This window comes from Xiphophorus maculatus, chromosome 19 (assembly GCF_002775205.1).
Source record: "Xiphophorus maculatus strain JP 163 A chromosome 19, X_maculatus-5.0-male, whole genome shotgun sequence".
Classification (NCBI taxonomy): domain Eukaryota; kingdom Metazoa; phylum Chordata; class Actinopteri; order Cyprinodontiformes; family Poeciliidae; genus Xiphophorus; species Xiphophorus maculatus.
The window spans coordinates 3,943,469-3,959,434 of record NC_036461.1 but is presented as its reverse complement, the minus strand read 5'-3'; the positions used below and the strand labels follow the sequence as shown (position 1 = coordinate 3,959,434).

The window sequence follows — 15,966 nt, the reverse complement described above, 5'->3', positions numbered from 1 at the left end:
TATCAGACCACAAATGATGTATCCAAGACTAAGGGCTTTGGCCCTATTTTTTCTTGCCTTCAGCGTAATGACCTCTTCCTTCCTGAGTGGCCATTCAGCCTAACTTGGAACATGACTTGGAAAATTGCACCACTTTTCCAGAAGCGGCTTTTTCTCAAGGTTTTTGCTCTTGTTCTCAGGTTGGTTCATTCGTTCATCTCATCTGGTTCCCGGACAGTGTGATGGCTGGACATTTCCATAATATTTAGATTTGCATGCAATTGTTTGAACATATGAATGCATAAAACAGTATTTAGGTAATTCTAACTGATCTAAAGCATTAAACGTTTATTTTGATGTGTAAACATTTTGGCTTCAACTGTAAATTCCATGTAAATGCTAATACTTGTGAAAAATGACATAATCGTCTTAATGTAACTTCATAAACCCTCGCTTCCAATGAAGAGCTTTCAGAAGTGGGTAACATTTCCATTAATTCTTCCATTTGCATCCCATTGCTGTTTTATCGAACCCCCTTTTACCAAACAATCAGCTGAGAAAGGGATTTAATGGGCCAGCATTACAATTTAAGGCCTGCTAAATCTTTGTGGCTGATGCAGCTTTTACAGCTTGCTCCTTCTGGCGTGCAGCATCTTGTTACGTCAAAGAGCTTTTTTCTGCTGACCATGCCCTGCAAGCTGCTGTGAAACGCTGCAAGATGACCCAAATAGTCCTGAGACTTTTTCTCTCTCAAGCAATGCATGTGAAATTTAACCCTTTGTGTTTGCCTACTCCAAACATATAGATCTGAAACAAGGTTTTGTTATTTGTTATGTTATTTAGTTAATTTATTAATAAATTGCATCAATTTGCCAACAAATAATCTTTCAAAAGACGAGCTTGAGAGGAGTCTTTTAATAATTGTCTAGCATTGTGCAGACATTTATAGGTGCAAACTAAACAAAGCAGGAACCCAAAGCAGAACATGAATTAACATTTTATCATAAAGCTTTTTTATAATCAAAAACAGATGATGCTGAAGTGTGAAGCTCTAATTGTACTCACTTGGTCAATAATAACTGAGGAAAAAAGCTATAGCTTTTAAACATATCATAAGAATATCATACAAATTGTAAAGCAATAAATAACTGGTATGCATAAGTAAACATGAATTATTCAAACGTTCAAGTGTTAAACATCATAAAGGTGGTTTTGAGCCTGTGGCTAGTCAGTGTTGATGTGAGTAAAGGGCTAAATGAGCTAGAGCTGTGGCAACAGTTTCCAGATTTATCAAAGTAAATGCTAGCCACAGGTTCAAAATGGAAATATTATAATATTTCTATTTCCAGTCTTCAGGAAAAATACAGAAACACCCAACAATCAACATTACATTCATTCTGCAAGTGGGCCCAGAGATCTTTGGATAATGTGTTTTTAAAAATGTTTTTCCATTCAGAAAATAAAAAGTGCAGTTCCACAGCAAAGAATGACTGAGTTATTTAGTCCCACTCAGGTTAAAAAAAATATATATATAGTTCCCAATCAACATGCATATGTGGGCCCCATAGAAAGATTGCTTAGACTGCGTTGTGAGTCTGAACCCACTTGGAACCAACCCACAGAGGCCACAAAATTCAGGCACATCATGTGGGACTTAACTGGGTCTCATAAAGAAAATCCACATAGGTTCCAATATTCTTCTCCAACAAAACATTAAAATTAAGTCAGTATGTAACCTAGATACAGTCCCATCTTTAACCCATTGTTCAGTCAATTTCTACCCATATGGGGCCCATATGTAAATGTTGTCCAGCTGTTTGTGTCAGTACCATCCTTTCTGTAAACACCAAAACAAAAATATCTCAAACAGCAAATCAGGCTAACTGTATGTACAGGTAGCTCTATATATACAGGAGCATAAATACATGTTTCAGACTTCTTTATTAAATAAAACCGTTCTACAATAATGTTTGGTATAGTTGTGCACAAAGCCAGAAAGCATCTTTTTTTCTTCTTTTTTTAAACTTTGGGCATGTATAATGCTTAACTAAATGGCGTTAATCAACATTCAAGGAGAGAGACGCCGTGGCTATCAGTAGGTCAAAAGAAACATTTGGCTTGACCAAGTTTCTTTGAATCAAGAGGCACTCCAGCTATTTCTCACAACAGTTCTCAGGTTAAAACCACAAGTACCACTGCTAAATTTTAAATTCTCTCTAATGTAGTCTTTGCTTCATATAGAAAAGTGAAATGCAGTGGAGAATATGAGTAACTTCCTGGTTTAAAATCAAGAGGACAACCAGGCTACTTGTTTACCTCTGAAGTCAACACCCATATCGGTGGATGGTTCCAATCCCAAAATAACCGTTTTCTAGTTACAATTTGGAAAAACAAAAGGATATTCTAAACATTGTGTTCAATGACAACAACACTATACTTCTTTCCATTTCATGTGTTCTATCATGAATTGAAGATCCTCTCTGACAAAAATGTTCCTAAAATACAAATCATCAGAACAGTTCATCACCGCATCTAACACTGAAAAACACTTTCAGTCAAACATCCCAGTAAGTATTTGAATGGGATCTGGGTTGCCAGATAAGATTTCTCACAGGTTACAGAGAAATACTGAAATAGGTTTTATATAAGACAATTCTGGGGGAAAAGTAGGACCCATGTGAGACCTGGATAATTGATTTTCTTTTCATTTTGGACTAAGCAAACGCATGCATAGCGTGTCCAACAGGATTGCCAATAAAACTGTATTTAAATGGTCCGTCTAACCAGAGTAAAACCCATATGAGGCAGACATGCACATGTTGGCTGGGATGCAGTACCAATTGATCTTTTTTATCTGTTTTTGTCATCATAAAACACACAACCAACTAAAATAAATACAAAATTCTGCTGTGTCACTGTTTTAAAATGTCAGTCAGTATGGAAATACTTGTATCTTTTAATGTTGTTCTGAAAAAGTCTCAGATCCACAATGTGAATAAATTGTTTGACAAACTATTTGATCAAGTGCTCCTTTAAGTGTTTCCAAGCAACACAGACAAACTCCAATTTAAGCCCTTCAAGTCAAAATTAGCAATGACCCAAATCCAGTTCCTACTGAAGTGAACCAGCCTGATGTAGTGAGTCTTCACATCCTTTAAATGCATCATAGTTTTCTTATAAATTCATTTTTTTCAAACACAGGCAACCTGGTCTCCCATTAGTGTCTTCCTCTGTTACTCTTAACTCTATAAAAGTACATACAGTGGATGCTTCTAATACATCCATTAAATCTGTGCAAGCAAGCAAATAAAAAGAAGAAAAATCAGAAACGGAATGAATCATTTAGTGAAAGTGATGATACAATCAAAGCTTGTGTCTCCCTGTTGTGCAGCCTGGCTGCAGGTTCTCTGTAACAAAGCACCACCAGGGATTGTGTTGCTGTAGAAAAAAGGGTGTTTGTCAGGACATTTTACCCTGACAAACAAACAGTGAACCTAGACTGAGTGTGGATCACTACCATAACCTGTTAATGCCCAAACGAGACATCCCTGATGTAATTAGTACCTGTGCAGATCAAATGAGAGAAACACAATGCAAAAAGGACATTACTATTAATCCAAAGACAAAAACATGCATAGAAATAAAAAAATAAAAAAAAATGGGACAAATGTCTTGTGCTTAACAGATAATGCTGCAACATGATGTAAATAAACACTTGAATAAATTGGTCAAACCTGCAATTACCACTATAATTCCATATTAGTGAGGTCTTTGTGCACTTAAAGTTACATTTGCGTTCTAAGAAGCAAATCTGTAGCTTATAACATCGTCTTGTTCTTCATTAAGACAGCAGAGATAGCATAGCTAATATTTACAAGCTGATGCATGCATGAGTAACTCAAATTTAACCCCCGATCATCAGAAGCAGAAATAATAATAATAATAATAATAATAAATCTTGATGTTTATCATTTGTTTTACTAAATCCCTGCCACAGTAGTGTAATCAGAGCTCTCAGCTGGATACATTCTGCATTTTTTGTGGAAGAGGATTTAGGATGGAGGGATAAATGGTTGCTAGGTGACAGGATAAAAAGAGGCCACAGGTGGATGTGTCCCAGCATGATTTTGTCTCCCTATTATCTGTCTTTTCTTAGTGCTGCTATGACAGTGGGATGAGCAGTCTCAGAGAGGCCAAGGCACATTTTTTCAGTCATTTCCCACAATTACATTTTCTATTTCTGCATCTGTCTACACAGGTTTTATGTAGCAGTGCAGCAAACGTCTCATCTTACCTTCCTGTCCTTCACTTTGCCCTTAATGAGCTGCAGAGGCAGATAGTTCAGTGATGTACACTGTTGTGTTGCCCCTTCTTCGATAAGCTTACATAAGCCTCCTCACTGCTGCAGAAGTTAAAGTGCAGCAGAACCTCCTGATAAGAGAGCAGAGCGAAGCTCACCTCCCACATCCTCCTGACTCATCTGTGCATCATGAATTTGACATGAATCTCAAAAGCAAGCACTAACAATTACTGCAAGCAGCAAATAATCTATGAGAACAACTAGGACACAACAACATCCTGTACACAATGCACTGGTGCCAGCTAGCCAGGGAGTTTTCCCCAGAAATCTGCTGAACCGGAAGCTCCTTTACTGGCCTCTGTGATATTTAGGCACTCTAACCCCTGAAGGACCAGCCTCAGGATTCAAGAGCAGTAAGGTTGTAACTGGAGAGCAGTGTCACTGAGAGCTAAGGGATGGAGCTCCACCCCTCACTATTTAATGTAAAGCACATTTCTAATATCATGGGTGAAATGTAAGTATCTGACGTCCTATTTGAGCTTCACAGGCCAGGGGAGGCACGTGCGCAGTCCGAGCATGGAGGAAAACACGATGGTGGGTCGATGCTTCTTGAACTTCAAGCCTTTCTTCACCCGCTGGGTGTTCTCCGCCACGTACAGCTCACCCTGCTGGGCTGCACCGGTTATCCGCGACACCAGCTCCCCGTGAACCACCACCTGCTGCTCAGAGCGCACAAACATCTCCCTGAGCTCCTCCAGCCGCCGCTCCATCTCCCTGATGACCCGCTGCCGCTCCTCCACCTCCAGCAGGCGCCGCCGGGCCGCCTCGAACTCCATGCTGGAGCTGGGGGTGACCAGTTTGGAGGAGGGGGCCGTGGCAGAAGTGGACGGGGGATCGGAACCGGCCAGGAGAGCCCCTGTTACCCTCCGAAAGTCTCCCATGGAGATGGACCGCCTGGTTGCTGGAGACGCCAGAGCCAGGAGAGCAGAGGCAGACACGGAAGGAGGCATGGCGGGCTGAGGAAGAGGGGAGGAGGAGGAGGGTGATGGGGACGAGGAGTCCGGCAGGTGGAGATCAGGATGGGAGTCCGTCCCTTTAAAAGCTGCTGCCACGTCCTCAGCCGAGCCTTCATCGGGGCTCTCTGGGTTTGTTCGCCGTCCTCTCACAGCCTTGGCACCGTTTTTCCCTCCATCTTTGCTGATTTTCCTCTCCATCCTCCCGTTTCAGAGACGTGCAGCGATGCAGCCCAGGAAGAGCTCCATTCATTAATAAGACATCCGAGCTCAGATTGTGCAGCCTCTGCACCCGAGTTGTTGTGCTGTGGAGGGCGCCTGCTGGCATTTCATTGGCTCCTGAATTTCTGAGCATGTCAGCTGGTGATTGGCCAGCCTTCCTCCCGGCTGCTGATGCTGGCAGGCTGAGTGTCCTCCGTCTGACTCTCTCGTCATCATCCTGAGCTCCGCTTTCAGAATTTGACTTCATTGTCCTTCTGACATGATGTTTCTTCCCTTCTGTTCTCTCAGCCTCTCTGTTGCCATCCTGCACACCAGGTGGTGTCTCCATTTTCCTCTCTCTTGCCTGGACGGTTGCCCATAGCAACACAGTCTTGACATCAGCTGCCAAGAGCAGGAGGGAGGGGTGATGCTCCACTTTATCTCTCCCTTAATCAGTTGATTACACAGCATTACTGCTCATTGCCACTACTCCATCACACTCTCTTGCTCAACAAAAAGCCGTCTTTCTTTCACTAAAAGATCATGAAAAATCATCTCAAACAAATCTAAACAAAGTCACCAGATATGTTTTTCACAGAGACGAATCAGATTGCTACTGACCTCAGCCCAATTCAAAATTTGTGGATTATTCTTAAAAGCTAGTTGTTGCCAGAAAATTAACTAATCTCTACCGTTTCTGTCACGAAGGATGGTCACACATTCTGTCAGAATTATTCCAGATGTTTGCTGCTGGCTACCAAAAGTATATTCTCTGCAAATTCCTGAGGTATACCAATCCAGATGTTTGTGAGGACGTATGTGAACTTAACGTCAAAATAAATTATACCTCTGGCAGATTTAGATTTGAAGTAATATTTTAATTTGACCAACGTTTTTCCTCTAATGGGAAGTAATATCAATCTTTTTGAATTTGACAGAGAATCTGTGGATTAGGAGATCTGTGGATTAGGAGACCTCAAAGCTCATCAGCAAAGATAATTTGTCTGTGGAAAAATGCTTAAAGCTGATCTGGAGTTATAAGAATGTTTCTGTAATGCTGATAATGGTTTGCTCTTCTTATTGAGAAGGTAGAAACATTTTTGTTTATTTGACAAATAAAATGATACATTTTTTTTCTCCACATTTATATTCCTTTAGCTTTTAGAGACGCCTGTCTCATTTGTGATGAACAGCAATTTTTTGTGCATTTAGGTTTAATGTTGTTCCTGTCTGGATTGGAGACAATTAACGATAAATTCAAACCTGTGCACCCAATTTTTGATACTGAAGTTTGGTGCTATATAATGTTTTTGTCTGTGAAAAAGCAGCTAAAATAAAATGACTAAAACCCCATCTATGTTAATTTTTTAACAGTATTGCACCATGCTCACTTCAACATGCTGCAGAGTGCCTGTTTGATCCGTTGCTTTATATAACATCAGGATAATCTACATCAAAGTGTCTGGATGTGAACTTGAGCTACTCAGATCAGGCTCTAGCTCATTACATCATCTTCACTAAATTCATTTTTCAATTTTCTGCCATAGGCTCTACACGCTAACCTTATCTTCAGTCTAGACATATTGACTGATTTGGCTGTAGGACACAGATGATGAATTAAGTAAGGCAAAGCTCAAGTTCACTAAAACACACAAAAGACTGATAAGAGGGGAAACGCTGCTGTGTTTTAAACCATGAGTGTTTTCAATAAATGTCTTCTTTCATGGTGAAGGGAAACAGATGAAGCTTTCAGCAGGTCAGAGGTTGGTGTGCATGTGTCTTCATGGACTCAGCTCTTTGCTTTTATCTCAGGATCGGCGCTGCATTAGTCAGTGCTACGGCTGCTCTCTTCTTGCTTTTAGCTTTACTAATCTCCAGAGTGAAGGAGGAGAATTACAGAAAACAGCAAAAAATAGATGAGGCAAAGAAAGAGGGGAGGATGGACTGTGAGCATCTGAAAATACAGATGGCAGAAAAATAAAGAAAGAAGAAATAAATTGGAAGAATACATATACAGTAACGCAGAAAATCAATTCAAATTTAATTCAACTAAAGCTTTTCATTCATTCTACAAATGTTTTGTTTTAAATGTTTTTATTTTAGGCCAAGGTGGCTGCACAGCACCCAGGAGTTACTAAATTAATGGCAAGGTTTCATTAAAAATCATGAACACAAACCCAGATCTGACTACAGGAACTGCTTTCCCATCAGAACCTTTCAGATTTAACTGCAGAACCTTTTATTATCCATCGATGGCGTTCTGAACCTTCAGAATAAAAACGTTTTGTGACCTTGAAGTATTCTTCTCTCTGGATGTCAAGCCTAGATGGAAGTCAGCATAGCAAAGTATATCTTATATGAATGATCTTATTTAGCTAATTTCTAAATATAGGAAAGCTTTTAAAATAATCCAGAATTTATAATATATTTAACCATAGATAAAGGCTTTATATCCTGCACTTTATTCAGTAGAAAGATATCTGAAGCATTGAATGTCAAAGCAACACCAGGCATAAAAATGTTTTAGTGTGACAAAGGTTTCCAAAGTCTGCTTTTGATTGGCTGAACAAGCCCTCATGATGACTCATTCCCTGGAAACTGGATTGAGATCGTAAGATTTGGTGGTAATAAATTTTTTAACCACTAGCCAAACAGAGCTGTTGTGATAGCTCAGGTTGACTAACATAATTTCCAAACTACTGAGCACACCTGAACACAAGCTGCACCAAATTACTTTGAAAAGAAAAAACTGTGAACATATATATAAGCTGCACTTTTCTAAAAGCTTCAGGTGTCATGAAATATATATGCAGAAAGATTTCTTTAACTTTTAATGGAATACGTAGACATGCACAAATACTTATTTTCTGAACACTGCCTGTAACACGCCTGCTTAAAAAGACAAATAAATAAATAAATAAATAAATAAATAAATAAAGAAGAAATACAGTACTCCACCAGTCAGTCATTGAGCATTGACTTCATCTTTCAGAGCATAAATTTAAACTCCCTGGAGAGCAGCAAACCTTTTTCAAGAGTAGACCTCAGATCTGCTTAGATTTTACTGTAAAATTTCTATTTCCTACTTACACAACCATCAGTTTTTCTCTTGTAAAAGAATTGATAACATTTCTTCTTCTGCTTTGTTTTTTTCATATTGCATGACAATAAAGCTGAAGTAATAAAGCTCATAGCTGATCACATTGTTTATTACTTTTTCAGATTCAAAGTATCCTCCTTTCTTTAAATGTGTGATAAAACTCGGCCTACAGAAAAACGATTTTTGATTGGTAATGAAACTGATCTGTTTGCTGTATATCATAACTCATCAGCTTCTACCATGTCAAAAATCTGTGTTAAGATTCAGTTTTCCTGCAAACCCCTGAAAGCTTCAGGAAAAACAATTACATGGTACATTTTCCATGATAATGTGCAATTACTCTCATGTGCCAAATCCTTCTTAAAATACAATTATTTCCATCCCAACTCACAAATCTCCCATTTATCCCTTCCTAACTAAAACTGACGTGAAAGCCTCCACTCCTCAAACCAAACTCTCTGTTCTAGATTACTTTAATCTGTCATGTGTTTGTATTTTGAGCATGCACATGTGGAGGATGATGCATTATCTCTGGCTGACACGGTTTTTTTCTTCTCTGTTGTCCATCTGAAACACCAGAAATGTGCAGCAGAGTACTTAGTAGTCTTGTAGTGAGACTGTTACATAATCCAGTTGGATAAATAAGTAAGAAGCCTTCAGGGAAAAGGATAAGAAGAAGCATAGCAGGAATATAGATACCAGATCAACTTTTGTTTTTATGAACTCAATAGATACAGTGCCTGTAGTATTCCTATTTTGTTACATTGCAACTGTAAACGACTGTATTTTATTGGAACTTGTGAAGTGGATGGTAAATTGTACATGGTTTCTGAATTAACAAAGTTGGTCTTCTACCACCTGAAGAACATTTTCGGGATTAAAGGACGGATGTCCCAGCAATATCTAGAGAAACTCACCCATGCGTTTAACTGAAGCTGATCCAGAACGCTGCTGCTGGCGTTCTCACCAAAACCAGGAAGATAGAGCACATCAACCCAGTTTGAAGTCCTTCCACTGGCTGCATGGAGCTCAAAAATAGACTTTAAAATATTTCTGTTGGTTTATAAATCACTGAACGACTTAGCTCCAAAATACATCAAGGATCTTTTGTTGTATCAATCTTCCAGACCTCTCAGGAGAACATGGAGAAGCAGCATTCAGTTTTTATCCACCTCTAATCTGGAAGAAACTTCAAAAATAGTTAAAAAAATTAGTTCCTTTAACTAAGACTGTTTAGACCTGCCTTTGGTTAACAATAACTAGAAAATCATTAGTTTTATTTTTTCCTTACTTATTTTTATTTTGCCACTGTATTATGATGTTTTTGTTTGTTGATTGTGTTAGGATTGCATCATGTAAAGGACTTTGAACTGCATTGTTGCTGAAATGTGTTCAGGCAGTTTAGTTGTCATGCCATGTATAACATGTAACTTGCTATATATCACAGGAATCTACTGTGGGTAATGCAGGGACAAAAAAGTTATTTGCTTCCAGTAATGCCAGTTGAGGTTTAGCTACACAGAAGTGTTGTTTGTGCAAGTAAAAATGAATTATGGGTAACAATTGCCAAGACTATAAACCTAATAAGTTACCAAATAACTGTGTGCTGCAGTGGGATATTGAGCAGCACACAGCATAAATACTCAGCTTTATGTACAGCATGCTGGAATCTTAACTTACATCAGCAAGAGAAAAATGTTTCAACTGTTGAGACATCATTAAACAGCAATAATGTCCTCCAAAGTGTTCCTTCAACAGCTTATCAGACAAGCATCCTCTCTGACATCCACCCACTTCCACTGTTACAGAACTTGAAGAAAACAGACTGATAAACAAAGGAGACAAGCAAATAAATAAATAAATAAAATGCACCACTTTCCTATTCTTCCTGAGATGGCAGACAAACAATGGTGTTCCTTTTCCACTGCCCTGTAATCAATATCAGTTTTCTGTTCCTGCTGCAGCAGCAGGCTGAGTCAGTCAGCCTGCATGCACGTGTGTGAGTGGGAGCGGGCGTAAAAGAGCTGGAAGTCATTCATTGCAGTGTGAGTTACTGGCACAATGACGTCAGTGCACAGAGAGCAGGGCCCAGCGGAGGCATATAAAGTGAGCATTGCTGTCTGAGGACAGACACAGGCATTTATTTCATGAAATGTTGACGTACATCTGCTCAGCACAAACGATTTCAGAATGCTCTATAAGTGCCCCCGCAATATGAGCAGCAGTTACTCAGATGCCAGTTATATAAGGACCTGCTGCTGTGCATACAGAGACAGGTAGCAGCGGGTAGAAATATGTGATAACTTTTAGGCTGGAAGGGAAAGAATAAGATTGAGCAGCTACATTCTGATGAAAGCTAAAATTCAATGAAAACATGCTGAAAACATTTCTTCACATTATTATTACAAGCTGCTTCCACTGTGCAAGAACACCATGATTTTACATGATTCTACTCTACTGTAAATCCTGTTGCAACAACCATGAGAGAATCCTAAAAACACACCAGTAAGCTTAATAAATGATAAAACCACTCAGAGTGCTTTACACTAAAGCCATATTCACTCATCCACACTCACAAGCAAGCACACATTCATCCACTGATACACATAGCAAAAAGCAAATTGGGGTTAAGTGCCTTGCCAAGGGGCACATAGAAATGTGGCAGGAGGAAACTGGAAACAAATCTAAAACTTTTGGATTGCAAAATGACTTCTCTTCCCACTGAGCCACTATTTCAATAAACTAAATGTAACCGAGTTAATCAACACAGTAGTTTCAGTTTTTGAAAGCTCTCTGTTCATCAGGAATACGGTAAACTTCATAGGCCTAGATTTTCAAAATTCAAGCACTGCCCTTTGTCTCCCTCTAGTGGTCATCAGTGGAAAGACATGGTTTTTCATTTTGGCTCCTAAAAAAATAAATAAAAAATACACTGATACGACACATCTAGAGGCCTTAAAATATAAACATGAAATCATATCTTAAGATTTGGAATATATCTTGCTATAGTTATATCAGAATTATTTTTGTTTAATGCAATCATTTTTCTTATCTTACATTTTTCACATTACAACCAGAAAATTGTGAATTTCAGGCTACAAAATAAAAAAAACTAAATACTCCTAGGGTGCAGAGGTCATCCATGACAGAAACACTTCACATTCTTTAAAAGAAACATTACGCTTTTATTGTCTACATGGAAATACATATAATTGGATTTAAAGATAAAACTACAAAAGAACCAAGTCAGTTTGTCATAGCAACTCCGTTTTTTATTTTATAAGATATAAAAATCTTCATCTTTATCATACAATAACATCTTCCCACAATGCCATCAGTCAAAAGAATGAGCATTTTGCCAAACAAGAATTACAACAGAACCTTGATCCCTTTTGAGGTAAGACAGCTTGTTCTTAACATATCTAGCCTTACAGGTCTGTCCTTTTAAAATCACATTATAATGCAAGAGTCTCACCTGCAGGCAAAGAGCTGAGAGAACGACGTGACTCAGGAAGTGATTCAGGAAAGATTGACAGATTACCGATTTATTGTGATGGAAGTGGTAAAACAAACAAAAAAAAAAGAATGAAATTCAAATATGATAAATGGAAAAGAAAAGGTAAGGAGAAGGAGTGTGTGGCTTTATCAGCCAGTTGTGTTTGAGTGCTCAGTTAAATCAGGACAGCAGTAAGTGTCCCTTTTACATTCTTACAACATAAGAAGAGACCTGTAGGCTGTGATCTGCTCAGCATGTCTTCACTATTTTAAACCATTTCGTTTCTGGAGACAAAAAGCAAAAAACCCCACAAACAACAACAAAAGCAGCCAACACAATAAACAGCTTTCAATATTCATTATCCAAGAAACAGTGGAATAAACGAGAAACCAAAGCATTGAACAGATTTCAACATGCCACATTGTTCCATGGGCAGATTTTCTTTCACAGAAAGCCAACTATTTCACTAGTTTATAGTCATAAAAATAGGAGACTTTTTTTTATTAACCAAGCAGAGAGAGAAAGCAGCAAAACAAAGAAGCCACATGACATTTTCACATCACCATGCACATGACTCTGCAGACAGAACCGACACACACTGCAAGTCATGCAATTCACACTCACTCACACACACACACACCCCCACACGGTCTGTAAAACCAAACAAATTGAGATCAACATCAACCCAAAACATTTCCCAGAATCCATAATGTTCTGGTTGAACCAGAGCCCCACCAAAAAATACTTAACATTTTAATTCTGCTCTTTGAAGAAGAAGAAAAAAAAAAAACGGTTACAGCAGTTGGACAATACTGTGGCTCTGTGCTGTCAGCACATCGATTTGGCAGCACAACAAGGAATATAAAGCTTCAAAAGAAGAAGAAAAGCAGACAACTGAACAGGCCGACAGACAAGCGTGCAGCAGGAACTAATTACAACAATGATCAGGAGAGAAAACTTTCATCGGCTGCATCTGCTCTGTCGCCGGTCATCCAAACGTGTCATTCCCAAAACGCCCCGCCCCCCGCTGTTAAACACCCACCCCCCGCGTCCTCATCGCTTTCATTCACCATCCAGATCTTTTACCACTCTGAATCCACGGGCTCCCAGCAGCCGACGAGCCCACACACACAGAGGACGACAGTGAGAGCAGGAGAACGTGATGTTACGAGACGCGGGCAGGACCACAGTCGGTGTTCCTTGGCTGGTTTTTGGCGGCTGGACGCTACGTCCCAGAGCAAGCTGACTGGGCTGGTTTGGAGCCTTTTGAAGTTGGTTTTAAAAATCAGGCTCCGTTGAGCGGGACGGCTGGTTTTTTATTTATTTATTTTTTTTCTTTTTAAGTCGCTACAGGGAGGTGGAGGGCAGCTTCTTGACACGCCGCTGGGCGAGGAAGGAACTCTCGATGGGTTTGAGCTCTGGAGTGGGCTGGGAGTTCTTCAGGGCGGAGTAGGTGGCTGCCATCGCTCCCTGAGAACAGTGAAGAGGTTACTAATGTTCGAAATATGGAAATCAGATCTAAATCTACCGAATTACCAATTGAGAATAATTTTCTGTTTGATAAACAAATGGATAGAGTAGCTAAAAATTGTACTCAGCTAAGACTTCCACATATTTTTACTCAAGTAGAAGTAAAAAGTAACCTCCAAGAAATTACTCAAAGTATTCGGCAAAAAGTCTACTCAAATACTGAGTAACTGATCAAACCTAACATTCAGTGAAGTTACTCAGTGGGTAGAGAATTCAGAAATTTTACTCAAGAATAGAAATATGTCATAAAATTACTCAAGCAAAAGTAAAAAATACAGTGCAGTAAAAACACTACTAAAAGTACATTTATTCCAAAACATTGCCCAAATAAATGTAACTGAGTAAATGTAACTGGTAGGATCAATTGGAGTGCATGCATGATTGAATAGAAATTATTTTTGTATCATAAAAAGCCTTGAGATGACATTTTGCTGTGAATTGGCGCTACATAAATAAACTCAACTGAATTGCTGTGGAACTTTAAATGTAGGCAAACCACTGAGTTGTTACCTTGACCAGTTTGGGGTCCTGGTGAGGGAGCTGGCTGTTGGGCAGCTTGTCCCTCTGGACGATCCAGGGGTGCCTGAGGACCTGCTTAGCAGTCAGTCTCTGGTGAGGATCCACATGGAGCATCTTGGACACAAGGTCCTGGAAGTGTCCAAACAGGATGAGAATGGGCACCACAGAGACTGAAATATGTGACTAAATGTTTGAGGTCTGAGCTCTACCTTAGCAGCATCAGACACAGTGTTCCAGTTCCCTCCAGCCAGGCTGAAGTGACCACTCCCTATCCTGCCCAGGATCTCATTAGGAGTGTCCTCCGGCCCGTTGGCAAATGGAGTGAAGCTGGTGGAAGTAAGAAAAAAGGCAGTGAGTAAAAAGAGCAGTGAAAGGAGAGAAAAACACAGATAAAGGAGTACTCACCCAGCCAGCATGGTGTACAGTAAGACTCCCAGACTCCAGATGTCGCATCCTTCATCGTAGCCTTGACGCTTCAACACCTGGAAGCCCATATCATCATGCATTACATTTTAGATAAACTGCATTTAAAGAGCATCTTGTACTTGTGATCCGCTCACTTCAGGAGCTACAAAGTTAGCAGTGTAGCACGGGGTCATCAGCAGGCCGTTGTTGGCGCGCAGCTGCTTCGCAAAGCCAAAGTCGCAGATCCTGATGGACTCTGGATTTCCTGATTCGTCAACGTAGAGGATGTTGCTGGGCTTCAGGTCTCTGTGCACAACCTGGAAAACAAGAGGATACAAGAATGGAGAAATAATAATTTTTAAAAAGCAGAGGAGAGACAGAAGGCAAGTTACAGAGGTCAACTCAGCAGAATAGTGTCCTCAAATAGATAATTTATTGTCATGATTTAGTAAAAAAAAAACTGATATACAAATTTATTACACACAGAATCACACATTCTAAGCACATGTCTGTTAATTTCTGATTAAGGCTCAGATGTAATGAGAACCCAATACTAATCTTCTCTGTAAATTCAAATTTTACAAAACAGGAATTTTAGCACAAATGTTACAACCAACAAGAGCTGGCAGTTACTGAGAGCCTCCATGGTGAAGTGGGTGAGCTGTACAAGGCAACTGCTACATGAGCTGCTGCAGAGAACCAGATCCAAGCACTTTTAATAGAAAACTGAGTGAAAGGAAAAAGTTTAATAGAAAAATAACCGTAATCTTGAGATGATAAGAGAAGCAGAATCCATTTAAGAGTTCAACAAAGAATCTGCACTAAGTAATATTAAAATGTTAATTTTTTTTAGATTAATTGCGTGTGTTCACACGTTAACAGTCCTAATTAGGAGGTGAATAAAATCCTCTGAAATAAGTTTTGGACTTAAATTACATTATTGTGCTTTTTTTTTTAGACTGATTATGTATTTTGTTTGAATTTGAAGCCTGACTCAGTGACTGGATGAAAAGGTCAGCATGTCAGGCCAGGCTCACCCCCTGGGAGTGGAGGTACTCCACAGTCTTTGTGATGGTATGAAGCACAGCGCTGGCCTCCCGCTCTGAGAAAAACTTCTGCTTCAGGATCCGATCCAGCAGCTCTCCGCCGCGCATCAGCTCCGTCACCATGAACACCTGCTTCCCGTTGTCATACACCTGAAACAAGAACAAGGTTTCACACACCGAGAAGATCTCCACTTTTAAAAAGAAGTAAGAGCATCGGGTGTTGATTTAGACCCACATCCTTCAGCGTTATGATGTTGGGGTGCTGTCCATATCGAAGCAGGATCTCTATTTCCTCCGACGGATCTGTGTTGGTCTTGTCAATCACCTGAAGTAAACATTTATAGCATGAGATTCCTCTTTTAACAAACGGAAAAACA

The 15,966-nt window shown here is 39.6% G+C and overlaps 2 protein-coding genes across 4 annotated transcripts in view; both read right to left on the bottom strand.

The window, feature by feature from the left end:
• Positions 1–875: 875 nt before the first annotated feature.
• Positions 876–6,710, bottom strand: trnp1 (TMF1-regulated nuclear protein 1). The gene has a single exon (XM_005812774.3). It carries the CDS (start codon positions 5,491–5,493, stop codon positions 4,810–4,812), a length of 684 nt encoding a protein of 227 aa, XP_005812831.1. The 5' UTR covers positions 5,494–6,710; the 3' UTR covers positions 876–4,809.
• Positions 6,711–11,843: 5,133 nt separating this feature from the next.
• The window catches only part of LOC102235687 (ribosomal protein S6 kinase alpha-1), a 50,186-nt gene continuing 46,063 nt past the window's right edge, over positions 11,844–15,966 (bottom strand). For all 3 annotated transcript variants that reach the window (XM_023352775.1, XM_023352776.1, XM_014473997.2), the window contains 7 exons: positions 15,825–15,914; positions 15,581–15,739; positions 14,699–14,860; positions 14,544–14,620; positions 14,348–14,465; positions 14,130–14,267; positions 11,844–13,559 (listed from right to left, as the gene is read on the bottom strand). In XM_023352775.1, the coding sequence (XP_023208543.1) occupies positions 13,437–13,559; positions 14,130–14,267; positions 14,348–14,465; positions 14,544–14,620; positions 14,699–14,860; positions 15,581–15,739; positions 15,825–15,914 (867 nt within the window). In that variant the 3' untranslated portion in view covers positions 11,844–13,436. The remainder of the gene's footprint in view (positions 13,560–14,129; positions 14,268–14,347; positions 14,466–14,543; positions 14,621–14,698; positions 14,861–15,580; positions 15,740–15,824; positions 15,915–15,966) is intronic.